Source organism: Podarcis cretensis (assembly GCF_951804945.1).
Source record: "Podarcis cretensis genome assembly, chromosome: 14".
NCBI lineage: Eukaryota > Metazoa > Chordata > Lepidosauria > Squamata > Lacertidae > Podarcis > Podarcis cretensis.
Genome location: NC_137183.1, coordinates 32236277 through 32263882, shown reverse-complemented (window position 1 = coordinate 32263882; position 27606 = coordinate 32236277). Strand labels below are relative to the sequence as shown.

Here is a 27606-nt window from a genome sequence, read left to right as displayed (position 1 = left end):
ACTGACTGGCAGCGGCTTTGCAGGTTTCTGGGAGGGGACATTCCCAGCTCTACCTAGAAAAGCCAAGGATTGAACCTGGGAATTTCTGTGTGCAAAGCAAATGCTCTACCACTCCAGATATGATACGCTCATAATATAAATGGATAATGTACTCTGGCTTTGCAGTCTGTGTCATATGAGGCTCCGATCCAGTGCTTGGCAGGTGCTTTGATGAGCATGTGGAACTACTCCACCCATTGAGCCCTTGGAGCAGCTTATGCATTCTATTGGATTCACACATGGCACTGTCTTTAAGGAGTGGAAGGGGGAACCTCTGCTTGTGTGGAGCACACTGTGTATCTATGGAGCATCTGTGTTGCACTAACTATATGAAGAAATGTGGGGCTGTTGACTATGTTCTGCTGATGGTGCCATCCTCTGTCTTCTACTTGCACAGGTTCCTTGATTCTTTCTTAGTAAATGATGGCAAAGCCACAAAGCAAAGATCCTGGCCTAAAGGAGAAGTTCAAGAATCTCTTAGGACTTGGGAATTCCAAATCTAATTCCAAGTCATCGGAAGGAAAGCAAACGGAATTTGTTATCACAGCAGAAATACTCAAGGTAACACACAAATATACTGGATGCCTGATATGCATCAGCATCTGGAAATTAAAAGAGGGCAAAGGCTACCTAAGCAGGTTAAACACAGGAGGGAGAGAGGCAGTGTCCTATTCTATGGTGTGGTAAGCCCAAGGATACAGAGTACAGAGCTAGGCAGGGCTCAGGCTGGGTGCTTGACCAGTTGAGGCAATGCTAACAAAAAGCTCAAATGGAGGCTGAGCCCAAGGTGGAGGCTACATCCAAAGTGTTAGCTTCACCCATGCTAGAAAGTGATATTTTATCTAAAGCACTCCAGCCTTTTCCAATAGCCTCTTACTGCCTCTGTCCTTATTGGGTCATCTGCAATGGAGTCCTTCATGTCAGAGGATAGCAGTGCCGTATCCTCAGTCTGGAGGGATGCTGGTTCTACTGGCTTATCTAGTAGGAGTGCTCCTGGGGTTGGCCCTCTGTACCCTTCCCCTTCTGGTTCAAGAATCTTCAGCCTCCTCACTTGAAAGAGGATCTGATGGCTGGTCGCTGACAGACAAAACTTCCATTTCCACTTTTTGGTGACACTGCATTTATCTACCTGTGAATTACTATTAGTGCCATCTGTTTGCTTGCTGCTGAGAGTTCTGGCAGTCTCTTCGTATGGTGACAATATGCTGATCATTGGCCATGACCCCACACAAGATCACAAAAGCAGAGGAATTGTTTTATTTGAGTTCAGTGTTGCTATAGAGAAAGCTCATATACATCTTAAATCAAAAACAAATTAGTTTAGATATTAATCACATTTTTACTCTGCCCTTGCTTGTGGGGCTCAGAACAGCATTTTAGCTGTGAGGTTAATCGGGCTGCAAGCAACTTGTGATGGTTTAAAGCTGCCTTCTTTTCCTTTCAGGAACTGAGCATAGAATCTGGCTTGAACAATCGGATAAGAGCAATCGGTCAAATCTGTGAGGTAGCAAAAACTAGAAAGTTTGAAGATGTGAGTACATGGGCAGAAAACTGATGAATGTATAAGGAAGTTACACCAAAATGCCCCTTCCCCACAATGGACAGTGAGGTGTGAATGTGGGGGGTAACCTGGAGTTTTCTGTGCCCTCAGCATGCAGTGGAAGCCATCTGGAAAGTGGTTGATGATATGCTGCAGCCCGACCGACCAGCTGAAGCCAGGCATGCTGTGCTCCACCTCCTGAAGGCAATTATTCAAGGGCAGGTAAGACACAGAGTGCACCTGAGGCATGCAGAAACTAGACACTGTGAATGGGACTATGGACTAGCAGAAAACATGATTTCCAAATTCCAGTAGCCACAATTTGTCAAGAAGCCACTCCTCTCATCTTTTAGGGCGAGGGGCTCGGTATCCTCCGAGCTCACTTTTTCAAAGTGATTAAAGATTATCCTTCTAATGAAGACATGCACGAACGGCTTGAAGTGTTCAAGGCTCTTACGGATAACGGAAAATGCGTAACGTATTTGGAAGAAAATTTGGGTATGTCCCCTTTTTAGCCACTAATTTAATCATGGCAAATTCTTGCTCAGAGAGGAGAGTGACCAAAACCTGCAATGTGTCTTAGTTTCATAATAATGGAACATTCAGTTTACTTGTGCTATACAAAAAATATTATTAGTTAATATGCTTTGCATGTAGAAGGTTCCCGGTTCAGTCACTGAACTGAACTTCTACGTAGGGCTAGGAGTGTCCCCTGTCTGCAACCCTGGAGAGCTGCTGCCAGTCAGTGTCAGCAAGACTGAGCTAGATGGACAAGACTGAATAAAAGGAACCAATGGTTCGACTTGGTATAAGGCAGCTTCCTTTGTTCCTGTAAGTTAACCCCCAATAATGAATCCCAGATCTGAATCATACACACATAGTTTGACACAGAGGCAGGTTTAAAGGTCAATGAAATAAATACAGCAGCATATGTCTCCTCTGTGGGTGGGCTGGTGGTATTTCCTTCGTGCTTGAGGACTTCCCAGGAGTACTTGGCTACTCATTAGTGGAAGCAGAATGCTTTGACCTGGTCCAACAAGGCGGTTCTGATGTCCCTGCAATAAGACATGTCTGGTGAATATCTGGATGGGTCAGGCAGAAGCACGAGAGGTACACCTGTCACGGCTGTGGAACACCTTCTGGGGTTCAGAAAACAGGAGGTGTTACAGCAAGTTGGAAACAAGTTAATTTGTAGTGATTTTGTTTCCAGGCTGCATTCCTCTTTTCTTCTCCTTCAGCTGAATTTGTCCTTCAGTGGATGGATATTGGTTTGAATTCAGAGTTCCTGCTAGTGCTCGTCAACCTAGTCAAGTTCAATAGCTGCTACTTGGATGAATATATCGCTGACATGGTCAAGTAAGGCTAATCTTTAAACCTTCTGTTGGTTCTAAGAAACCCTGTTTGAGGGTTAAATTGGCAGTCTGACCTCCATGTGGACTCCATCTTTTCATCTCTAGGTAGGGCTGGGAAAGACCCTTGCCTGAAACCTTGGATTGCTGCTGCCAATCAGTGCTGATGATACTGAGCTAGATGGGCCAATGGTCTGACTAGGTAGAAGGCAGCTTCCTAAGTGCATGATGATAAAGGAGAATTCGGTCAGGGCAACCAACTCTTGTATCTCTGGGATGGGATGGGCTTTCTGGTAGGGTTGAGCCTGTAGATTTAGAAATTTTGCCCTGGAGGGCTAGATTTTTATTTTTATGTTTTTCTTTCCTATAGCATGATTTGCCTCTTGTGCATTCAGACATCTTCTGCAGTTGACATTGAGGTCAGTAGTTATGTGTAATATTATGGGTGTTAGGACAAAGTGCCATTATAAATAGGAGAGCAATATTTGTGGTGGTGCTTTCTTAAAATACTTCTACCCATTCTCCCTTCCAGTTCCCATGACTGGAATTCCCTCCAGAATCCTCTGGGATGTCAAACCTTTCTGTCTCAACAATCGCTCCTTGGAACCAACTTATTCTGTTAATTTGGCGTTTGTTGTCTCAAGTGGAAACAGTATTCCCCTTCTCTTGATTATTAGCAGTAGGGTTGTGGTTTGGGACAGAGTTGAAGCTGGACTGTAAAATCTCAGCTGTGGAACTCTCTTCCTACTGAAATTAGATGTTGAATTCAGATGCATGGCTAAGATTTTCCTGGTTCAGCAGGCATGTAAAGGTAGTTTTCTGTTTGTTTCTGTCTGTTTGAGAGCCAGCGTGATAAAGTGGTTAAGGTGTTGGACTAGGACCTGAGAGACCAGGGTTCAAATCCCTGTTCTGCCAGGAAGCTCACGGACTGACCTTGAGCTCAGTCACTGCCTCTCACCTAACCTACTACAGCCTAGCCTGTTGTTGTGGGGATTAGAGACTTGGGTGACACTGTGGTCTAAACCACCGAGCCTTTTGGGCTTGCCAATTGGAAGATCGGCAGTTTGAACCTTTGCTACAGGGTGAGCTCCCATTGCTCTGTCCCAGCTTCTGCCAACCTAGCAGTTCAAAAGCATACCGGTGCAAGTAGATAAATAGGTACCGCTCTGGCGGGAAGGTAAACAGCGTTTCCGTGTGCTGCTCTGGTTCGCCAGAAGCATGCTGACCACATAACCTGGAAGCTGTCTGTCGGCCAGTAAAGCGAGATGAGCACCACAACCCCAGAGTCGTCCACGACTGGACTTAACGGTCAGGGGTCCCTTTACCTTTACCTTTAGGATGTATAGTACTTAAAGCTCATCAGAGAAAAAAATGTGAGATATAAGTGTATTTAAAAAAAATGAATTATAATCGTTCTTTGTATTTCTTTTTTAAAAAGCATTTCATATGGAAATCCTGAAATTTAAGTTTTAAAAAGTACCTGAAATAAATAAGATTAATGATACTGTTCCAAGGCAATCACATTCCTTTTCCCTCTTCCCAGGTTTCCCTGCAGGTCCTTGACGCCGTGGTGTGCTACAACTGCTTGCCTTCGGAAACCCTCCCAGTCTTCATAATCACCTTGTGCCGGACGATCAACGTGAAGGAACTCTGTGAGCCTTGCTGGAAGGTCCGTTATCTTGCCAGTACTCTGGGTAGAAGGCAGTTCGGTGGTCCTGGGGGAGAAAAGGCTGAACGTAGGAAGCTATTTAGCTATTTAGGCTAAATAGATTCATAGAACTGTAGAATTGGAAGGTACCCCCAGGGGTCATCTAGCCCAACCCCCTGCAGTGCAGAAATCCCAGCTAAAGAATGCTTGGCAGATGGTGATCAGACCTCTCTTTAAAACCTCCAGTGAAGGAGAGTCCACCACCTTCTCAGGGAGTCCATTCCACTGTATCAACGGTTCTTAGCATCAGAAACTTCTGCCTACTGTTGAGTTATAGAAACACAGAATCACCGAATTGCATAGTTGGAAGGTGCACCAAGGGACATCTAGTGCACCCCCAGGAGGTCCAGCTACCCCCAAGGCTTCTGCATGCATTCACTGTACTGAAAAACTGAAGGTGGCGTTTTGACCAAGATCATTCTTGCATTATCTTTTCCAAACTGTTAAACTTGATGATTCAATATCTTGCAACTAGAATTGTGCAAATCTTGTATAGATTCCTTATTTCTACTGCAGGGTTTTGTACCAGACTTTGCACTTTCTATATTTTTTTCAGTGCATAAATTTTGTGCATTTCTTTTTTCTTTTTGTCCGTTTGTGTATGTGTGTGTTCATGCATGTATGTATGTGCGTGTACAGAATTCCGAGGGGTTTGCTTCCATTTAACAACATGCTTCTGTTTGTCCTTCAGCTCATGCGCAATCTGTTAGGAACTCACTTGGGGCACAGTGCCATTTACAACATGTGCCGGATCATGGAGGACAGGTACTTCTGTGCCACCTGCTGAAACCTCTGCTTTCCCTGGGGCCGGGAGCAAGCGCAAAGTTGGGTGCCACGCTGGTACAAGAGAACTGCTTTAATGCTGCCCAAAAGATTGTAGGGGTACAGGGGTTAACCCCACTCTTGTCATCCTAGGGCAGGCAGCTGGACTTGCAAGCTTTGCATGGACTGCTTTGTGAGACCATTGCTCAGTGGCGGTTCATTGAGGAAGGCTTGGATAGGGCTGTCTTAGCAGCTATCCAGACAGAGAGAAGAGCATGAGCTCTTGATATTTTTCCCCCAAGACCTACTACCGGCAACTCCCCATTTACACAGGGGTTATGATCTGAGGCACCGCACGTTTAAGTGAAATTGTGTATATTTGGAACACAATTGAAAAAGTCTGCAAACGCCACAATCACTCCCTCCAAACCTCCTTGCTCAAACTCTCCATAGGCCTCCTGAGTTTGCACTTGCAAAGGCTCATGGGATTGCTAGACACTGTTTTTGCACCCTTTTTGCTGTTTCTTCTCTCTTTTAGGGCCGTTTTTGCTTCATTTCATGGCACTTGCAGGTTTGCAGCGACGCACGGCCATGTGTGACTTGAATGCGCGTAAATGGGGAGTTGCCTGTATATCGTCATCACTGTTGGAAGTTTTAGAAATCCAGATGACACTGACCCCATAGGGCCAGGTGTGCACCGCAAGGAGGTTGGGAGGAGTGGACTTGTGCTGATAGGAGCAAAAAAAATGAAAGATGGCTCTGGCCCCTCCCTCCCCCTTTCTCACTGGTACTGATTTAAGGAAGACCCTGAAGCCCAAGTCTGAGACCCACTAATCGTGGTCAAAATTCCCATGTTTGCAGGACCTACATGGTAGATGCCGCACTGCTGAGAGGGGCTGTGTTTTTCGTGGGCATGGCTTTGTGGGGAGCACACAGGCTGCAGACACTCAGGAATTCGCCAACTTCAGTACTCCCCTCCTTTCTGAAGGTAATTCTGAGCCCTTCCAACCAGGGTCATGCGGGTGATAGATGGTGGAGGCTTAGATTAAAATCCTAGCTCAGGTGTGAAGTTTGCTGGGTGATCTTGGGCTTATTACTGCCTCTTAGACCAGGGGCCGGCAAGGTTTACTGGTTCACTCCAGCGGAGATTTCTCTGTGGGCCAGATTGTGTGCGTGCATAAGTGTGTGCGCTCGTGATTTCCGGTGTCTGCATCTGTGCAGACGCGATTTCCGGTGCTGTGGAAGTGAGTCCCCATGCCGTGCTGTGCCAGTTTAGCGCAGCGTGCGGGGATTCGCTGAGCGGGTGGCTTGGTTCGGGGGCAGCTCATGGGCCGGTTAAACAAGCCCCGTGGGACGCTTGTGGCCTATGGGCCTTAGGTTGCCTACCCTGGCTTAGACTAACCTACCTCATAGAGTTGTTGTGAGAGGATCCCTGTACAATGCTCCTCAGAGAAAGGATAAACTGCAATAAACAAATTTTGGGGAACGCGAATTCAGAGGGAACCTATGGGCTATTGAGCTGAAGCCCCTCTCCATAACGGTTGAAAAGATTGCTATTTCTCTTGCTGTAACAAAGCTTCACAAGCAGCAAGGACGGGGGAGGGGGGGGTGTTGGAAAAAGCCAAAGATACCTGCAGTCACAGCCTGCTGTTTCATCTGTGACCACACTTCCATTCACTGTGGTTCAGTTGCACCACTTACAGCCTTTTCGTTTTTGGCTGCAAATTGTCTTTATAGTGAGTTTGCCAGGGCTCAGAAGTTCCTTTCTTTACTCCTGAGTAGCAGCCTGCACTTTCTGATCTTCCTTGTGCACCTGAAGTCTCTCTGGCAGTTTTCCCACATACATTATTAGTTTTGGATTGCAGGGTTGCATGGCCTTCAGGCTAGTGGAATCTATCTTTTCACTATAAGCACCACCTAAAACCAGGTGCAAAATCATGGTTTAGGAAGGCAGGCATAGAATTGCAAAGTGTGGGACTGTGCTCTGAGCACAGTCTGGGAACCCAAGCTTTCCCGATTTCAGTAGACTAGAAGGGGGAAAATACTTTTTGTTGTCGCTACTGTTATAATTGTTGGGAGTTGGAAACAGTTTCTGCTCTATGAATCACTTGGGAGGTCTTCCAGGAAACCTTGATCTCCCTTCTGACCACTCCCGTTGTATGGCACCTAACATACTTTTCTGGGCGCTTCCTTCTTGAAGTGTCCTAACCCAGTGGAACCAGCAAATGGGCCCTCTGTCATTCAGGTGGTCCCGGTATGTCAGTTCCTTACTTGGGGCTTTCTCTCCCCCTTCCAGGCCATGACGAGTCCGAATACCATTGTGTCTTATGAAATAGTCCTTTCCATCACAAGGTTGATAAAAAAATATGGGAAGGACCTCCAGGCAGTCACTTGGGACATCCTGCTGAATATCATCGAGCGGCTGCTCGAGCAGCTGCAGGTAAATGGGAAGCCCCTTTTGTTTTATTTTTAATACTGTTTTTGCAAACGTGACAGAAAAAGAGAACCACTTCCAGCTGGCATTATGAATACAAATATTCTGACTTAAACATATTAATATAGAAAGTCCCTATGTTCAAATGGAATCCAAATGAGAGCAAAGATGATAAGCTATACTTTCAAGCGCAGAAAGGGCAGTAAGATCTTCAGACTGCTGAATAGCAGATGATGGTGATGATGATGATAATGATATTTATACGCCACTCATCTGACTAGGTGGAGTGCTTATTTTTCCAGCCTTTCAATAGCAGGCTCTGCAGCCATAAGGTCTCACAGAATCAATGCCCATTGTTCTAACACCATGGAATAGAATTTAAAGAGTATTCTGGGGGGAGGGGTGCAAAATGGCAGAGTTATTGGAGTAGGATTAGAGAAGGGTTTCACTTTCTTTAATTTGTAGCCTGCACCTGCCTGTTCTGTGTCCTTCCAAGCATCAATAAAGGATAGAGGCATAGGAGACTCTGACACTTCCTTCCGAGTTAAAACATTCAGAGCCTCGTGGCACCTTAAAGACATCACAGTGTTTTAAATGGAGTAAGCTTTTGTCTACTCAGCCCACTTCATCACATATATGAAGTGAAATCTTAGTTGGCAGATATATGGGGAAGAAAATTGTAAGGTGGAAGTTGAATTATAATGGAATGTGATCATTAGAGCTTAAATCCATGTTACATAGGCACCCTTTTTATTGTTGCCAATTGGTGACATGGCTGAGATGATTGTATTAATACTTGTAGTGGGACAGGGAACCATTGGCAAGAAACAGTCATTGATAACACAGATATTCCAGCATTGGTAACCTAATTGATGCACATGTAGTGTGATAAAAGTTATTTTGTCTTGATTTAGCCTGCAAGTGTCTGCACTGAGATTCTCAAGGGCTAATCAAGTTGTGTTTTCTTCCTTTCAGACCTTGGAGAGCCCGGAGCTGAAATCCATTGTCCATGACTTGCTGACCACGGTGGAGGAGCTATGTGACCAGAATGACTTCCATGGCTCTAAGAAACATTACTTTGAGCTTGTGGAGAAATGTGCAAGTCAGAGACCTGTAAGGCATGGCAATGTTTGAGAAATTTCCTGTTGTTTCCTTAGGACTTCCTTAAAGAGCACTCAGCGGAGGGGCACAGGGAACTAAAATCTTATCTTATGCAAGGGATGGGGAGGGGTGGATCCAGAACTGGTTTGCCCTTCGGGGGGATTTTTTGGGGGCAGGTGAGCAGGGCCACTCTGGTTTTAGACAAGGGCCATTCTCAGCCCTACTTGGACCTCCAAGGACCTCCTGCATGCAAGGCAGATGCTCTGCCACTGAGCATGGGACTTCCGCTACCATTCAATAAACAGTGTTGACAGATCACCCTTTATATATGAGTAATTCTCAGCTTACAGTCTTACTTTGTTGAACTTGGATGTTTTTTTAAGTACTGGCCTGCCTTTCCTTTTGTTTAAAAGGAATCTTCTGTTCTGAACCTGATCACCTACCGAGCTCAGTCCATCCACCCCGCGAAGGACAGCTGGATCCAGAAGCTGCAGGGGCTGATGGAGAGGTTCTTCAGGTAGGGACCCTGCAGCTCTTACCTGTGGCTCCTCTCCTCATATCTCTGACTTTCCATCCTCTGGATGTTGGTCACAACCCAGATGATTTGGGCTCCTCCTCCTTTTTGAAAACACCATTGTCCCTTTTTCCTCCTCAGGAATGAGACACGGAGTGCTATTCGCATCAAAGTTCTGCATGTTCTCTCTTTCGTCTTGAGCGTCAATAGGCAGATTTATGAGGTGAGTTTTCATTTTCACTCTGAGAAATGTTCTTTGGGTGATGTCAGACACATGTTTAAGTCTGGCAGAAGGTCACTTCCTTGAACTTCTATCAAGATAGGAAAACAAAATGGCAGCAGAGGACAAAAAAATGAGTTTTCAACCACAAAAATATCTATTATGTATGCACATGATGACAACTATGTTCAAATTCATCCGGTGAAATATGCCACTATTTAAAATTCTTAGTAGCTCTTCAGCTTCAAATGAGAATAGCATACCTCCTCACACTAGGACAACATCCTAATAACTAAAACCAACCTTAAAAATGACACGTTACTACCCTCCAATACCAATAATTATTATACTTTCCATGGATCATGAATACAAGGACCTAAATTTTTACATTTTTTTGTATGTTTCATTCCCTTATATTTTCATTTCCTTATTTCTTACATGTTGTTGAACTATGTTTTGGATTAAATAAAATTCATTCCTTCATTTGACTTTTTGACACCCTCAATTAAAGAGCTGTCTGGACCTTCCCCCAGCTTCCTGGCTTGCACCTTCTCAATTTTATCTTCATTCTAGTGCATTTAAAATATTTCTGCCCTGGTTTTTCATAAAACGTATTCACCATACATTTATAGAAGCAGTAAATTACAAATACAGTATTAGCACGGCTGTCAAAATCAGTGTTCCACCTCTTTCTTTTACCAGCCTCATTAGACCACTCTGTCTTAGCCAGCTCACAAAAGTCTTGTCCTGTTGCAGGAGGAGTTGATTAACCTGGTGGTCCTCTCCCAGCTGGCCCACATCCAAGAAGACAAAGACCACCAAGTCCGCAAACTGGCCACCCAGCTGCTGGTGGACCTGGCAGAAGGCTGCACCTCCCACCACTTCAACAGCTTGTTGGATATCATAGAGAAGGTGAAGCAGCTGTCAGCTCAGCTCTGGGCTTTGGCAGCAGGAGCTGTGCCTGCTCTCAGGAAGTGTCAAAAACAAGGGAAGAAATTTTGCTTTGGGGAGGGGTTTGCACTATGAACTTGAGGAGCTTTGCTGGTTTGAATATCCTGTTTGGTTTTGCAAAGCTGAGTGTGTTTTTGCAGCGGGGATGGCAGTGTGTCAGTTTCGGGTAATGATCTAAAGAGCTTTGCCATTTAATTTTGCATAGGCATCATCAGGTGCTCTGTTTTGGATCAGGGTAGAAACCTTCAATCAACAAATTATTTGTTTCTTCTGTGTTCCGTAGTCATCAGGACAATGGCTTGGTTATGAAACCTACAAATATTAAAGCATTAAGATTTCCTGAAGTAGCAACTCCACTGAAATCTCTGAAAATGAAGAACCAGATGGCATGTCACTGGGTGTTATGGACACAGCTAGCCACCTAACCAAGCTTGGCTATGCTGCAGCACATGTTAGCATATTCATGTGAAGTCTGATGAAAATGGAATCTCTCCTATTTTCGTGGATGAGACATAACAGCTATAAAATAGCTGATTATCAGATCTAAAAACTCACATATGAAACTCCTTTTAGATTCACAAGCATGGAAAACCTCCAAAACAGCCTGTTGGTCCAGGCAAAGATACCATTTTGCTTCTTCTAGAGAGATTCAGGCCTCATTCACAACATTTAAAGCTCTATGATGCTGACTTCCTGACTTCTCCCAACAGTCCTGACTTCCCCCAAAGAATTCTGGGAGCTGTAGTTTGTTAAGAGTGCTGAGAGTTACTCAGAGACCCCCACGAGCTGCAATTCCCAATCGTTCCCAGTGAATATGGATTGATTGCTAAACCACTTGAGGATTGTTGCTCCGGGAGAGGAAGAGAGGTCTGCTAAGAGCTCTCAGCACCATTAACAAACTACAGTTCCCAGGATCCTTTGCAGGAAGCCATGAAAGTGGCATTGTAGTTCTTTAAATGTATGGGCTGAATGTGGGTGTTGTTGCTTTGTATACTTTATGTAGCTCTGCTGTTGCCAGGGGTATTTATTCTTGCCATCCTAGCACTTTTTTTGCAATCCTTATGTAATTGCGGGCCTTGGCCCTCTGCAAAGCTTGTGTATGCTCTCTCTCCCTGTAAAGGTTGCTTCCCATTCCCTGCTGCCTCCCACTGAACTAGAGGAAAGAGACTTGCTGTCTTACTCTGCTTCTTTAGAAGATGTGAAGACAGCAGTCCTGGGCCTTCTGGTCATTTTCCAGGTAAGTGACCAGGTTGTTGAGCCCCGGGGTGGTTTCCTCTTGGGCTTTTTAGTTTAAAAATAAATAAATTCTGGCTTTCCTCTTGACAACATCTTGCTTTCCTCCTTTCAGACAAAACTCTACAGTTTCCCCCCCAGCCACGCCATCCGCGTCTATGAGATGTTGATCCTCCACATTCAGCTCCACTATAAACACAGATACAGCCTCCCAGTCGCCAGCAGCATCCGGCTGCAGGTGAGGAATGTGTGCGCCTCTCAGTCCCACTTCCAAACTTGCAGGGAAGATGACAAGGAGGAGAGAACTGGCTCCAAATGGTGCTGGCAAGGGGATATTGCTGCTAACTTTCCAGAAGTTTGTTCTGATTTTGTTAAGTCCTGAGATGCAGCAATGGGTGTGATGCAGGGCACAGAGATCTCCCCCAGCCCACTTCACCAACTGTACTTCCTCCCTCCCTTTGGCTTCTAAGATTTGAGCAGGCAATACCCACGCGGTTTTCAAGCAAGGGCTGAATTCCTCCCCCCTCCCTTTTTCAATTATTCTGAGAACTTAATTCCATGCTCAGTGTTTAACAGAGTGTGCTTTGCCCCAACTGTCGCATAATCATACCCCTCAGCCCCTACCTGTAAAGGTCTTGGATAGCACTCTCTCCTTTATGTCCTATCAATAAATACATTTTTTTTCTGTCTGATGGAGGAGGACACCCAGAGATGGGCAGTTCCTCCCAGGAAGCGAGGAATAGGCAATTCCTATACCCTGCACATTCTGCTCAGTTGATTTTTTCCTAACATTGCTGTGCTGGGTTTGGCAGAGAGGATGGTTCAGTCCAAAGTGCTCCTTCCTCTTTCTTGAATGCTTTGACCTGGTGGCAGGGGCAAAGGGGAGGAGCGGCATATCATACAGAGCCTTGCAAGTCTCGCTGCCGCTATGGATTTCACCACTCCTGCTGGTGGTAAATTGCGTCTGGTGAGTCGTGGCAAATGTCTTGCTTGGCCCCATGGTTAGGCCCCGTGCACTACCAGTTCACTACCTTGGCTTGCAGAGCTGATGTTTCCGTCGCTCTTCTGCTCCTGTGGAACTCCCTGCTGCTTGAAGTGCAACCATCTTTTAGAAACATTGCAGGACTGCTTGGATTGGATTGAGAAGATCTCTGAACCTGCCTTGGAGCATGTGGGGGAATGCTAGGCTAATTATTTTTCTCTTGCTTATTTTTAGGTATTTGACTTCTTGCTCTCACTTCGGGCTGACTCTCTCCACCGACTGGGCCTGGCTACCAAAGAAGGGCTCATGAAATTCAGCCCCTACTGCCTCTGCGATTTTTTGTAGGTTTTGTCTGATTGTAGCCACTGTTTCCCAAAAATAGTTCTGCTATGTTCTAACCTGAGGCTCCCTTGTACCATGCTGCCCAGAAATTGAAATCTCAATTCAATTGGTGGGCCCAGCCTCTAGCTCTGCAGTGGTGGCCCTTGTGCCTTTGGAAATCCCAGTAGGTCTGTACTGGGCAGTGACACTTCAGGGGTTTTGAAAGGCCTTTAAAGACTTATTTGTTTCAATTGGCCTTCGCATGAGTAAGCTTTCTCCTGTTTACTGGATTAAGGATAGTAGATTATGTGATTGGAAGATTTGAATGGGTTTCCATTCTTTTAAAGGGTTTTGGTAGTAATGGTGTGTGTGTGTGTGTGTTTGTTGTAATGGGTTTTTATCATTGTTAATCCACTTTGCACGGACAAGTAGAATGTAAATATTTTAAAGATAAATAAAGCCACTTAGAACATGGATTCTTTGTAAGGTTGTACTTCAAGATGCTACGGTCTGGCAGCAGGCTGATTTTTTCTCCTTCTTATGTCACAGGGAACCAGAGAAGAAACCTGCCGGCACCCTCTCCCCTCCCTCGGGAAGCCCCAGTGTGCCTCCCCAGAGCACGGGCATTCGTATGGGCCACTTACCTTACTCCGTTTTCTTTGGAGTCCTCCTCCAGTGCTTGAAGCAAGTGAGTGATGAATCAAAACCTGGTAATTGGATCCCAAGCTGCAGATCAGGGATGGGGAACTGGATGTGGCCCTCCAGCTCTCTTTCTGGCCCTTGGGACTCTCCATAACCCATCCATGGCTCTGCCTTCTTTGCCCCTGCCCATTATTGGCATGCTATTTTATTTTGAGAGTAGCGCCTTACGAAAGACATTGCACATCATGCTGAAATGCATATGGAGCATTGCATATAAAACCTAGTCATTTTTAGTGAGAACTGAAAATATAGGTCCTGCTGGAAGGGTCTGGTTGCCAATCAGGAATGGGTATACAGTGGTGCCTCGAAGACGAAATTAATCCGTTCCGTGAGGCTCTTCGTATAGCGGTTTTTTCGTCTTGCGAAGCAAGCCCATTGACAGCTTAGCGGATTAGTGCTATTAGCGGTTTAGCGGCTTTTAGCAATCAGCTGTTAAGCGGCTTATCAGCGGATCAGCTGATAAGTGGCTTAGCGGCTTAGGAAAAGGGGGAAAAACCCGCAGGAACTCGCAAGACATTTTCGTTTTGCGAAGCAAGCCCATAGGGAAATTCGTTTTGCGAAGCGCCTCCAAAACGGAAAACCCTTTTGTCTAGTGGGTTTTCCGTCTTGCGAGGCGTTCGTCTTGCGGGGCACCACTGTATGAATGCTGACTTTATACCAGCCAGGTTCCCTCCCAGTGTTTAGGCCTACAACTCCCATCAGCCGCAGCCAGCATGCCCATGCTCGAGTCAACCCCAAGGTCATGTGTCTGGGCTGGCTGGGGCTGATGGTAGTTTTAGGTCAAGACATTGGGAGCACCGTTCTGGCAAAGGCTGCTTAATGTAGCCGCATGGTTGCAGCTCTGCTTCCTGGAGATGGAGCCTGGCATTCTATCTGCCCAAAGAGTGTGATTTGCAGCCGGGCTGCAGTTCTTTCCATGCCACCCTTGAACTGCCCTGCTCCCCTGAGTGTCTCTTTCCTTTTTTTCATTTGTAGGAGACAGACTGGAAGGTGCTGAAGCTGGTTCTGAACAAGTTACCGGAGTCTCTGCAGTACAAAGTGCTTTACTTAACATCCCCTTGCAACATTGACCAGCTGTCTTCTGCCCTCTGCTCTATGGTGAGAATGTGCCTTTTTATGACACCATCTGAGCATCCAATTGGGGCAACAAAGGTCCGCATTAGGGAGCTTTTGATGGTTGCCGTACAATTGTGGCATGTGTTAGTGTCATGGAAGAGCTCTCCAGTGGAGAAGCCTGTTGTCGTTTGCTGAATATCTTGCCTACCATTCACTTTAAGGCCCTCGGGTGGGTTGCAACAATGCAGAACAGGAGTGGGTAACCTGTGGGTGCCTCCCTTTGGATTCTGTAGCAGTGACTTTTTGTGTGTGCCGCCAGCTTACAGACAAAAAGATGACCGAGCGCCTGCGGGGCACCCCGGAAACTTTCTCCCGTAACGATTTGCATTTGGCTGTGGTTCCAGTGCTGACTACTTTGATCTTTTACCATAATCACCTGGACAAAAGCAAGCAGGTATTATTGCATGCACAGGAACTGAGTGGGACGTGCTCAGTGGGTGAGCCAGGAGAATGACACTGCTGCCAAATAAATAAATATGGCTTAACTTGAGCTTGGCTTTCCTTGACTTGCATTTAGCTATTAAACAAGAAACAAAAGACCTGTAAGTCATCAATCTTTTTGTGTGGCAGTGTCTGTACTCTGGAACTCCCTGCCTGTTGACACCAGGCAGGTGCCTTCACTGTGGTCCTTGCTTATTGCTTGAAACATATTTGCTTAGGCAGACCTATCCAAGCAATGTAGAATGTTAACGAGTGTGATAATCTCTTTTTAGTTTACTGTTTATATATCTTTTAACTGGCTTTTACAATCATTTTAATGTAGGTGTTGGTTTTTTGGGGGGACGGGGCAGGGACAAACCACTTGGAGCTTTTATTACAATCAAGCTATGAATTTTGTTCATATAGTCATGTGTGAATTTTGTTAAATTAAAAGGGACACCCAGAGAGCCCTGCACCGAAGTGCCTGTAAACGCATCTGAACTGAGTGCTTGGTAATGTTCTGTTTGTGTCTTTGCCTTCACCAGCGGGAGATGGTGTATTGCCTGGAGCATGGCTTGAACTCTCGCTGCGCCAACCAGTGTGTCGTGGCTCTTTCCATCTGCAGCGTTGAGATGCCAGATATCATCATCAAGGCCCTGCCTGTCCTGATAGTCAAGCTGACACATATTTCAGCTACGGCCAAGATGGCCATCCCCCTCCTGGAATTCCTTTCAAGTAAGTGTATGCGTATTCCATTCTCGCTTTTCAGCGTGTGGATGAGGAAGGGACCTTTGCTTTCCCTCTGTGCAATTTTTGAAAATCTGTAGGTAGATTGGATGGCTGTAAAAGATGATTGGACAAGTCTGTGGAGGATGATAAGGCATGGCTACTAGCCATAACAGGTCTGCTCAGCCTCCACGGTCAGAGGGAGCAATACTTCTGAATACCAGTTGCTGGAAGCCACAGGAGGGCAGAGGGCTCTTGTGCTCAGGTCCTGTTTGCGGGTTTCTCACAGGCATCTGGTTGGCCACTATGAGAACAGGATGCTGGACTAGATGAACCACTGGCCTGATCCAGAAGGCTCTTCTTAGCTTCTTATTCGCAAAGTTTCATTCTGGGACCTTTTGAACAGCAGCAGCTTCCCATCCCCCCCCCCAGGTGTGCCACAGCATAAAACTGATTTAGAAAGCCTTCCAAATCCTGCATGCGTCTTGCTATGTAGTGTGAGAGGGATGGTGGGTGATTTGGGGAAGCCAAGTCAGAAGCCCCCTGTGGCCCATGGAGCTAATTGTGTTCTTTGGATCTGGAGCAGGGGAGAGGGGCTCTTTTAGCCCAATGGCCACATTCTTTCCTCGGCAACCTCCTGGGGTCCAGATGTCTGCGGTGGGTAGGCAGAGCAACAGGTGTGACTGATCTTTTGTGCAGCAGGTTATGCTCTAGCTACTGCTCCTCCATCTGGGCAAGAGGCTTTATTACAGTCCAATGACATATTCCAGCCAAGCCAAAGCATCTGAAGAGGGATGCAGAGCAGCACAGCTAAGCTCCAGGGAGAGTCACAAGGGCTGGGTAGGGAGGGCCGCATTTGGCCCCTAGGATGGTGTTTCCACCCATGCTCCAGAGAGGCAGCCAGATCATAAGCACATGGTGGTGACCTCTGTGATTCATGCTGGAGAAACCTGTACCTGTGACGGAACAGTTTGGGCATGCCCAAACCAGCCCCCTTGTAAACAAGGTGGCTCCCTGTGTGAAGTGGGTTTCTGCTAGCCATCCCATCTGCAGCCAGGCTCTTTTACTGTGTCCTCTTTTCCCAATCCCAGCATTGGCCCGTCTGCCTGCCCTCTACAGGAATTTTGCAGCTGAACAGTACGCCAGCGTCTTTGCCATCTCCTTGCCCTACACAAACCCCTCCAAGTAAGTTGTGGGTGGGTTGTGGTGGTTGTTTTGGTGGGGGTGTTTTGTGGGATGTGCTGGCTGAGGCTGATGGGAGTTGTAGTCCCAAAACAACTGGAGGCCACCAGGTTGGGAAAGGCTGCTATAAGCCATAACCAAGGCAAAACTCCCTCCCATATGTCATCTGTCATAACTGTTGTCCTCTCTGTTTCTCCAGTCTGCACAACAAATGGTGTGTGTCTGTCAGCCTTTCACTTTACATTTTATTTTTCAGCCTTCAGTGGGGAGTTTGGGTGCCTTTCTATGATTGCACACTTTAAATCCTGTTGTTAAATAGAAACATTCCCCTTAACCTTTTTTATGTTCTAAGTTTCCAACTAGTATAAGTAATATCACAGTGTGATGCTAATGGCGTGTTGCACAGTAATTCACGTACAGTGGTGCCCCGCAAGACGAATGCCTCGCAAGACGAAAAACTTGCTAGACGAAAGAGTTTTCCGTTTTTTGAGGTGCTTCGCAAGACGAATTTCCCTATGGGCTTGCTTCGCAAGACGAAACGTCTTGCGAGTTCTTGCGAGTTTGTTTCCTTTTTCTTAAAGCCTCTAAGCCGTTAATAGCCGCTAAGCTGCTAAGCCGCTAAGCCGTTAATAGCTACTAAGCCGCTAAGCCGCTAATAGCCGTGCTTCGCAAGACGAAGAGACTCGCGGAACGGATTAATTTCGTCTTGCGAGGCACCACTGTATATACTATTTTAAGCATTGCATCTTGCCATAACATTATCATTCCCCTTGAATGCCTTCCAGGTTTAACCAGTACATTGTATGCCTGGCGCATCACGTCATAGCCATGTGGTTTATCAAGTGCCGCCTTCCCTTTCGGAAAGACTTTGTCCCCTTTATTACCAAGGTAAGCTGGTTGCTGTGTCTGAGAAGCACAGGGGAAGAGCTGACATGCCGGACAGGAGTCAGGGAACAGGATGGGACCATGACGGACACTGCCGCTCTGTGGTGAGCTCCACCTCCAGAGCAGTCCACAAAACAGAGGGGGAAACTTCTTGCCCTGTTCCACCACAGGACTATGTTTTTGGGGTGGTTTTTCAATGTGGCGTAGATTCCCAGTGGGCTGATCCACACTAAATTTTGTTCTTGAGCTTTACAGTTTGTGGTTTGCCTGGAGGAAGCAAACTACAGGTTCAGGTTTGGGTGGTGTACTCAGCCAAACCATGGCTTGACTCATAGCAGTATATTAGCAGGAGGACCTGGAAGCAGGGGAGTGCAGTTTCCTCCTCCTTCTCCAGGAACTCTTGAGCTTGTGCTTTCGCACAGTTTGGTTTAGCATTATGTGTGAACCGGGTCATTGTATAGCTCCAACCAAACATCTTAGCAGAAGGCAAACAGGGATTAAAGCTTGAAGGAATTTGCTTGGGGACAGAGACTGAGCCAGGGAAAGGGAACCTGCTGCCTTCTGGATGTTGCTGGATTCCCATCCCCCAGCAGCCCCAGCATGACCAGTGATCAGGGATGATGAGAGTTGGAGTCCAGCAACATCCAGAGGACCACAGCTTCTCCATTCCTGGACTCAAAGATCTCAGTCTTGCCATCCTCACAGGCCCAGTTTGGTGGGGGAAAAGGGAGAGGGCCTTCTTGGTAGTTGCTCCTGGATTTTGGAACTCTCTTCCTAGAGAAGCCAGACTGGCTTTCTCCTTGTCCTTCCGCTGGCAGGGGAAGACTGTCCAATTCTGACAGGCGTTCAAGAACTGGCTGGTTTTTAAGGAAACTGTTTTTAATTGTGCTGTTTTCATTGCTTTTATTACCTGTATTCTAATAGATTTGTATTTTATATTGTTTTAACTCCATTACAGTTGAATTTTTTTTTTTTACGGTTTTTCTTTTATATGTTTTTAGCTTTTTGTACAGTGGTACCTCGGGTTACGAACTTAATTCGTTCTGGAGGTCCGTTCTTAACCCTAAACCATTCTTAACCTGAGGCGCACTTTCGCTCATAGGGCCTCCCGCTGCTGATGCACCGCTGGTGAGCAATTTCCATTCTCATCCTGTGGCAAAATTTGCAACCCGGAGCAACTACTTTTGGGTTAGCAGAGTTTGTAACCCGAAGTGTTTGTAACCCGAAGTGTTGGTAACCCGAGGTACCACTGTATTTTGTTTTAATTTGTGTAAGCTGTCTTGAGTCCTTCTCTGGGGAAAAGGCAGGATATGAATGTAAATATAATAATAATAGCAACTTTCAACTCTTCTTCGTATTCTCTTTATGACAGGGTTTGCGATCAAATGTCCTCCTCTCCTTTGATGACACACCAGAGAAAGACAGCTTCCGGGCTCGTAGCACCAGCTTGAATGAGAGACCGAAGAGGTAGGTTGTTCCCCGAAGGTCCACTTCTTTTTACAGCACTTTGAAGTGCTCTTTGTTAAAAAACACCGATTTGTTGCCTTCTGGGGGCTGCTACAACTTTTCTGATGGGTCAGGTTTTATGCCAATGAAGCTACCTGATTTTGTTCTGATGATGGTCCATGCCCTTGCAGCTGAAAGCTGTCCCACCTCGACCCAGACTGCTCAGTCCAGTTTGAAGTATTTTGCCTCCTCTCATCCTGCAATGCAGGGCTGGAAGACCTCTAGCCCTCCGACTGTCATTGGACTCCAACTCCTATCACCCTCTGCCAGCATAGCCAAGTGTCAGGGATGATGGGTCTTGTCGTTCAACAGTAGCTGGACGTTCCCTACCCCTGCTGTAATGATCAGGTTGCAGCCCATTTAGCTGGTGGTTACACTGGAACATTTTGTAAGCTTTTCAGCACCAGACTAGAAGCTTCTTCACCCCCAATCTGGAGAGAGAGGAAAAACTCTGCAAAAGCATTATGATTTGTTCAGAGAGAACCATGGTCAATTGAAAGCATTGAAGCTGCTTTCAGTGGGTTTTTGAAAAAACTGTGGGTAGCGTTTCTGCTTTGGCTGACTTTGCATCTGGGAAAAGCAATCCTAGCCCTGCATTCACTGTCCATGCAGCAGTCTTTGGGTTAGGGATTCAGAGTTGGTTTGACCCTGAATGTCACTGGTTGGGAATCACAACCAACTGCAGTCACGTCCTGCTTATTGGCTTCCCGTTGGAGCATCTAGCTGGCTGCTGTGAGAACTGGTTGCTGGACTAGAAGGGCCACCTTTGGGCCAATTCAGCAGGGCTTTTCTGATGTTCTTGTGTTCAGAACTTGCTAGTGGTACTGGTGTATTCCATAGCAATTGCCATTGCAGTCTCCTGACCTGGCTGCATCATTAGTCCATACTGGTGGTGTCTTTTTGGTCTTCATGTCATGGATACAACATTACTGCATTAGTGCTGGGTCTGTCCACACGTCCTTCCCGTTTATTACCGGTAGTTGTTCTGCAGCGTTTCTCCCAACATTACGAGGGGGTACCCTCACACTGTAGCGCAGCGAAAAATAAATTGGAACATTTGTGATATGAAAAGCTACAGGATTTCAGTAGGAAGTTTTGGGATATGCACCAAACTGGAAACAGAGCAGGATGTCCCCCAAAAACTTCTACAGATGCAAAGTTCTATGTAAGTGGGATTGTGCACAACAGCCCTGATACCATTGTGAGCACAAACCATCATGAAGGCACAATAAAAAGGAAGTCTGGAGGGGCCACATGGAAAACAATGTGGTGCTCGAAGTGCCTTTTGAGTCTGGGTGACCCAGGTTCAGATCACTGCCTGCCCATGAAGCGTGTCTCCCCTTCACCACCTCAACAATGATACCCTCAAGCTTCTTAGGCAGAGAGTTTTCCAGCTAGGCCCATGAAGTTCCAAAGGCGCATGGCCTACCTTTCATTTCACTGCTGCCCTGGGAATTGTTTTGTGCCTGCAAATTAAAGCACGGCTGGTGAAATTCTTGACCTCGGAGTTACAAACGAGACTCTCCACTTCTCTAGCCAGCCTTTTGGTGTCCATCATTTTCCTTTTGAGTTGTGGCTCCCATCGCCACTTCCTTGCCTCGGCATTTTTGATTTTACTAAGTTGGGATACTGTTGAGTTGAAAAGTTGTTCTGCAAGAGGTGCTTTCAAAACACCCACTGCCATTATTCTCAGAGTGGCAGTAGCCACGAGTTGTAGTTAAAAAGTAGCAGGAGTGTCAGTCAACCCTAAAAGGCACCTTTGGTTGGATGCAAATGGTTTGTGTGTGATTTGCTTCCTGGTCAGAAAACCCACAAGAAACCCCAGGTGTGTGTGCTGCTCTGTAAAACCAGGAACCTCTTGGAGCTCCTTTTCGTTTTCTGGGTACGCAAACATATGCCCTGGGTGTTCTTTGAGCAGGAGATACACCCTCCCTATGTTACCTATTTTTTTGAGTCATTCAGGCAGCGGTTTCATCCTCAAACCTTAGTGATAATGTTGCAGTGAGATGCAGCAGCATAAATGTAGCCAGGCATTGCCCTGAGGGAACTTGCTCACTCCATAGGTACATTTTGTTTTGCTGGAGACACTTCACAGAAGGAAAAATAACAGAAGCCGTTGCCACTTGCGCTTTATGCTGCCCTCACCCCAGGAATCTGCTTTAGACCTTGATGTTGGGGCTGATGATTCCATAGTCTTCTGTCTTGTCATTTAATTGGGTTTGGGTTTTGTGAACTGTGCCTCTAAGCTAACGCATATTGCAGCCACGTCTTGGTCCATATTGCACATTCCCTACCCACTGTACAGGCTCACTTTTATTATTTTTGCTCAGGGCTCCATAGTATTCCAATTGCCACTTTTATTTTGTAACATTTATCAATCTGGGGTAGAATGGGGGAGATGTTGGCTGTCTTTCTGTTGTCTTTTTTCATTTTTGAAATGTTTGTTTATGCTTTTTGAGTTTTGCTTATTGTGTTTAATTCCCCCCTCCCTCCTTTTTTTGGCATCCTGTTTTTTTGTTTTTATTTTTACATCACCTTCCGGGACTTTTGTGGCCTTCCAACCTCCATCCTTCCACTGATTTTCCTCCTGTGCAAAATCACACCTCCTTTACGTGGGGTCTTGGTGGTGGTGCCGCTGCCTGTTCTTCACCCCTAGTAGCTTTAAGATAGCCAAAAATGCCAGGCAAAGCTTGAATAATTCTCCTCCAGTGAAAGAGCTGAAAGAACCCTCTGGTGTCGATGCCTTCCGGTCCCGCAGCATCAGTGTCTCTGATCATGCAGCCCACAGGTAGTGATTCTTGGAGAGCCACCTGGGCTCGCGGCCACATTATTTGCTATGATGGGGAGGGTGGCAGATGGAACAGAGGGGATTTGCATGCTGGGGTTCTTGCATGATTTCCTTAGAACTGAGCCCTACCCAACAAGGTTTGCTATGCAAGTGCTTTCTTCTGTTTGCCTGTTTTAAGGTTGAAAAGGACACACAATTTAACGCTGCTGCAAATGTTGGTTTAATTGCGAGACTCCCATTGATAAAGATGTGAGAGGGGACAGCTGGTTTTGGCTGGGCTTGACCTTTCCCCCCAAATGGTGGTTGTTCCAAAGGCAATTTCTTGAATTAAAAAAAATTAATTAAAAGTGCTGCATTTTATAGTGCAGCTGTCACAAGACTATTTAGCCGTGGGATGGAATAGAAGGTAACTTTACCATGTGGCACAAGAGACCACTTGGTATAAAGTTTTGATAAGCTGGTGATCAGATCTGTTCTGTGCTGTCCCGTTATTTTGTACAACACAATGTGTTGCTTAAATTTTTAGAGGGATAGCCCTTGGTTTTGTCTCCTGTAGCAAAAATGACAAAAGTGTCTTGTGACACCTTTTAAAGATGGACAAATTTATTATGCTATAATAGCTTTCATGGACTCAAGCCACGGAATGCTGTGTCTTAATGACGTGACCTTGAGTCCATGAAGTCTTTTGCCATCATATATTTTTTAGTCTTTGAGGTGCCACAAGGGGCTCCTTGTTTTTCAGGTACCCTTCACTTTGGGGGCTTCTGATTTCTTTAGTCCTCCTGCTATCCCATGCTTAGATTCATAGAAAGTATAAAAAGGAATGTCAGTCTATAACAGTAATGACCTGGCACAATCCTAACCATGCCTACTCAGAAGTAAGTCCTACTGAATGAAGCAGGGCTTACTCCAAAATTTGCAGGATTAGAATCACAGCCTTAACGAGCTCTTAAGCCCCCATAGTCAGCAACTGTGTCTCTTGGAGGGCTGCTTCGAAAAGGAATCCAAGTCTGTGACTACCTAGCCTGATAAGTGACCTGCTAGTAGGTCCTGTTGCCACAGACACCATACAGCTACAACCACCCCCCCCCCAGCAATTGAGGGGTCAGGCAAGCCTACTCCAAGCAGATGAAATAGCCCCTCTTTAGTTACTTTCCCTTCTAGATTTTAAGAAGACACATAGGCTCTCATGATCCCATATTTCAGGTCACTCCTTCGTGGAGCCACATTCCAAAGTTTGATATCCATAAAAAACTGCTAAGCTTGTATATGTGTGTCCCTCCCCCCTGCCTCCCAGCTTGCTGCATGCTGTAGAGATTGTGAGACAACTGGTTTTCCTTGTCCATTGTGCTTTGGCAAACATCCAACCCATCTTTTTCCAGCCGGCTGCAGACCTCCATCACCAGTTCCAGCCTGGGATCTGCTGACGAGAACTCTATGGCTCAAGCGGACGACAGCCTGAAAAATCTCCACTTGGAACTGACGGAGACCTGTCTTGACATGATGGCTCGATACGTCTTCTCAAACTTCACAGCTGTGCCCAAAAGGTTTCAGTTCTTACTCGAAGCCCGAGTCCCCAGCCCTTTTTCAGGGATGGCTATTGTTGGTTTTATATGCCAACTGCTATGGCTCCTTATTTGCTTCTCAAAATGTGATACGCCCTTTCCTTATCGTGAAATATTATGCCCCTTATAATGAAGTATGAACTGGATCTTCGTCACCTTTCTGCATCCTGGTGCTGCTTTGGACTATCTCCCAATAGGCCCCAGCCAGTGTGGTCAGTCGCCAGGAAAGATGGGATTTGTAGTCCATCTAGAGGGCACCATGTTGGCTAACCCTGGCTTAGATGGCCTTAAAAGTACTGGATGTGGGAACCAGTGAATTGGTCTTATTTGCCATGATAGCTATGTGGAGTCCCCATGATCAGAAGGAATGTTTCCCCGGTGGTGGGGAATGTCCTATTTTGTGGGCAGGGAATGCTTTTACCTGATGGACCTTTGGCCGGATTCATCAAGGTGGTTCTTCAGTTCCTTCATTTCATCCTTCCTTGGCCTGATGCCTGTCAGATGTTTTGTTGGACTACAGCTCCCAGGAGCCCCTGCCAGCACTGCCGTATGATGCTGGAGCTGATGGGAGTTGTAGCAGCTGCTTTAATTCATTGTCCATGTCTTCCCAATGCTTCCAGGTCTCCGGTGGGAGAGTTTCTCCTCGCTGGAGGGAGGACCAAGACGTGGCTGGTGGGCAACAAGCTGGTGACAATCACAACAAGTGTCGGGACGGGAACCAGGTCTCTCCTGGGCCTTGACTTGTCAGAGACACCGAACAGCACAGAGGCAAGGTAAGCCCTGATGCACCTCTCACTCCCTTTTAAAAATAATAATAAAGCAAAGGAGACTGGGGAAATGACTCTGGGCACTCTTAAAACTCCAGGGGTTGAGGGTAGGGAAGATGGGGCAAATAACTATCGTGGGGTGCTGTCACAGAGTTTTTAATTTTGACTAGGGGTGGGTGTGGAAAGGGGAGGAAAGGGCCCTTTTGCACAAAGAGCCTGGCCTCAAAATCTGTCTGGTGCTGGGAGGCCACTTGCTCACCCTTCTCCGCCTTCTGCCACAAGAGGATGCTCCCTTATGCTGCTTTACACAGGAAGAGAGGAAGCTGCCTTTTACTGAGTCAGACCATTGGTCCATCTAGCTCAGTACTGTCTACACTGATTGGCAGGGGCTCTCCAGGGTTTCAGGCAGGAGGCATTCTCAGCCCTACCTGGAGATACAGGGGCTGGAGCTTGGGACCTTCTGCATGGAAGGCAGGTGCTCATCCTTTTGTGCTGTGGCCCTTCCCCATCTACCCCAGTTGATAGCAGCGCTGGAGGGTCTTTCCCAGTCTCCTGGTCCCCTTAACTGGAGATGGTGGTACGCCTACTGGGCCTTCTGCTTGCAGAGCAGGTGTTCTGCCACTGAACCATGGCCCCTCCCCACAAGATCTACCAGCGGAGACAAATTAATTCCTTTGCGGACTGACGACATTCCTGCTTTGGATTCCTAGCTCAGACCACACCTTGCAAGTGAGGCAGACCAAAGAAGCTCCAGCCAAGCTTGAGTCCCAGGCTGGCCCACAAGTGGTTCGAACCCGCAACCGTGTTAGGTCGATGTCCGGTAAGGAGCCTCCCCTGATTTCTCTGTATGGAAGATTCAGGTGTTTAGAGCCATAAGGCTTGCTTATATTGTTCAGGATCAGGCCTAGCTACTGCAGAGTAGATACTTCTGAGACAAACGGGGTTTGAGAACATAAGAGGAGCAGCCTGTTGAATCAGGTCCAAAGGGACCCATCTATCCCAGCATCCTGTTCTCACAGTGGCCAGCCAAATGCACCAGTGGGAAGCCAGCAAGCAGCAGATACATTTTCCTCACTTGTGATTCCTAGAGGGATAATGCGCCAGTATTTCAGTGGCAGCTGGTTGGCTTCCTGATTGTAGAAGCTAAATTGATGGTGCTCTGAAGGATATGCATATGCCCCCAATTCACACACTGTATTCCAGAGCAGTGTGCAGCAATATAGAAAAAGGTGCCATGGAATATTGACCTGCTGATCCCTGGTAAATGCATCCATAGCCTTCAGCTGATTATCCAGCACTTGCAGGCTGGAGCTGGTAGGAGTTGTTTTCTAAAATGGTGGTAGGAGTTGCATTCTAAAATGGTGCTGACTGGGGGGAGGGGCTGATGGGAGTCGTAGTCCCAAACATCTGAAGGGCACCTGGTTAGCAAAGCTTGGCTTATTGTGACTGTTCAGTCCAGCAGTTCTCCCTCCTAGAATAACTGGAGTTCTGTCCTTATAAGCAACTTCTTAGTCCTACCTACTTGTTTCCAGTTTCTGGGGCTTCTCTGTGAATTCCTTTTCTCCTTGTTTGTTAGACAGTGGCCCAGGCTTGGCCTGGTTACTCGGGGCCTAATGGACCAGGGGCTTGATGTCATTTTCTTGTGCTTGAATCCTGCTTGCAGGTTTCCCACGGGAATCTGGTTGGTCACTGTGAGAACGCGATGCTGGGCCATGGGCGTGACTCAGCCGGCTCTTCTTAGGTTCTCAGCGCTTAGTCAATAGAAACTGGTTTGGGAGAGGTGCCTCTTAGTTTAGCCTCTACCAGCAGGAGACGCATTCTGACCTCAGTGGAGCCCACCACAATCTCCATACAGCTGCCTGTATGTGTTAAGGAGAATTCACAGGTGTGCAGAAGATTCCCCCCCCCCTTCCCAATAAAATACATCACCTGAACTACTTTAGGGTCTGTCTCTGCCTTCTGATTCACACTGGTGATTGCTTGCCCTGATAATAATAGCTTTGGATATGAGAGGATCCCCCAGGCAGAGGATCTTTGCACTGCTAGATCAATACTAGATAATACTAGATCAATACAGTCCTAGAGTGGGATTAACAGTCACTGGAAGCCCCAGGAGGGGAGGGCACTCTTGTGTTCATATCTCCCTTGTAGGCTTTTGTTTGGGCACTGTGAGTACAGGAGGCTGCACTAGATGGGCCACTGGCCTCATCCAGCAGGCGCTTCTTATATTCCTAAGCACACACAGTTCAACTCCGTTTCTTCTCAGTAGCTGCCTATGTTTTTTGTATCATCTTTGAACCAATATGCAGCCCTTCTGCAAAAGCCTCCTAACCTCTCTGCTTCCTCCGAATGCCCTTTTGCCATCCAGGTGGCCATGCCTTGCGGGTTGGGGCATTAGACACCTCCACCTCCCATTTCCCAGCCACCCCGATGCCCCAAGGATTTCAGAGCTCTCCTGCTCCTACTGCTGCTCGAGCGGAAAAGGCTGCTCCTGGGCCTCTACAGAAGGAAAAGGCCAACTTGGCTGCGTACGTCCCCCTGCTAACACAGGGCTGGGCGGAGATACTGGTGCGGAGACCGACAGGTAGGCCAGGTGAAATGTATGCCTTCACAAATATGTAAAATGGCATGTGTTGGTGCACATGTTTCCATGTTGCTGAGTGTAAAGGGCTTAGGTAAAGTGACCCATGACCATTAGGTCCAGTCGTGGCCGACTCTGGGGTGGTGGCGCTCATCTCGCTTCATTTCCCAAGGGAGCCGGTGTACAGTTTCCGGGTCATGTGGCCAGCATGACT

General features: G+C 46.7%; 1 protein-coding gene across 6 annotated transcripts in view; it reads left to right on the top strand.

Moving 5' to 3' along the window:
* TSC2 (TSC complex subunit 2) overlaps positions 1 to 27606 on the top strand; it is a 46362-nt gene that overhangs the window by 2329 nt on the left and 16427 nt on the right. For 2 of the 6 annotated variants that reach the window (XM_079952734.1, XM_079952732.1), the window contains exons 2-30: positions 437 to 600; positions 1484 to 1570; positions 1691 to 1801; positions 1933 to 2077; positions 2818 to 2935; positions 3299 to 3347; positions 4472 to 4597; positions 5328 to 5401; positions 6260 to 6386; positions 7695 to 7838; positions 8808 to 8945; positions 9347 to 9450; positions 9589 to 9670; positions 10424 to 10579; positions 11739 to 11855; positions 11967 to 12089; positions 13068 to 13174; positions 13704 to 13842; positions 14832 to 14954; positions 15232 to 15366; positions 15938 to 16127; positions 17210 to 17303; positions 18086 to 18188; positions 19558 to 19652; positions 22348 to 22479; positions 23862 to 24026; positions 24665 to 24817; positions 25522 to 25631; positions 27180 to 27395. In XM_079952734.1, coding sequence (XP_079808860.1) covers positions 460 to 600; positions 1484 to 1570; positions 1691 to 1801; positions 1933 to 2077; positions 2818 to 2935; positions 3299 to 3347; positions 4472 to 4597; positions 5328 to 5401; positions 6260 to 6386; positions 7695 to 7838; positions 8808 to 8945; positions 9347 to 9450; positions 9589 to 9670; positions 10424 to 10579; positions 11739 to 11855; positions 11967 to 12089; positions 13068 to 13174; positions 13704 to 13842; positions 14832 to 14954; positions 15232 to 15366; positions 15938 to 16127; positions 17210 to 17303; positions 18086 to 18188; positions 19558 to 19652; positions 22348 to 22479; positions 23862 to 24026; positions 24665 to 24817; positions 25522 to 25631; positions 27180 to 27395 — 3604 coding nt within the window. In that variant the 5' untranslated portion in view covers positions 437 to 459. Of the gene's footprint in view, positions 1 to 436; positions 601 to 1483; positions 1571 to 1690; positions 1802 to 1932; positions 2078 to 2276; positions 2411 to 2817; positions 2936 to 3298; positions 3348 to 4471; positions 4598 to 5327; positions 5402 to 6259; positions 6387 to 7694; positions 7839 to 8807; positions 8946 to 9346; positions 9451 to 9588; positions 9671 to 10423; positions 10580 to 11738; positions 11856 to 11966; positions 12090 to 13067; positions 13175 to 13703; positions 13843 to 14831; positions 14955 to 15231; positions 15367 to 15937; positions 16128 to 17209; positions 17304 to 18085; positions 18189 to 19557; positions 19653 to 22347; positions 22480 to 23861; positions 24027 to 24664; positions 24818 to 25521; positions 25632 to 27179; positions 27396 to 27606 lie in introns of those variants that run through there. The other 4 variants (XM_079952733.1, XM_079952735.1, XM_079952737.1 and 1 more) reach the window with 4 other exon arrangements.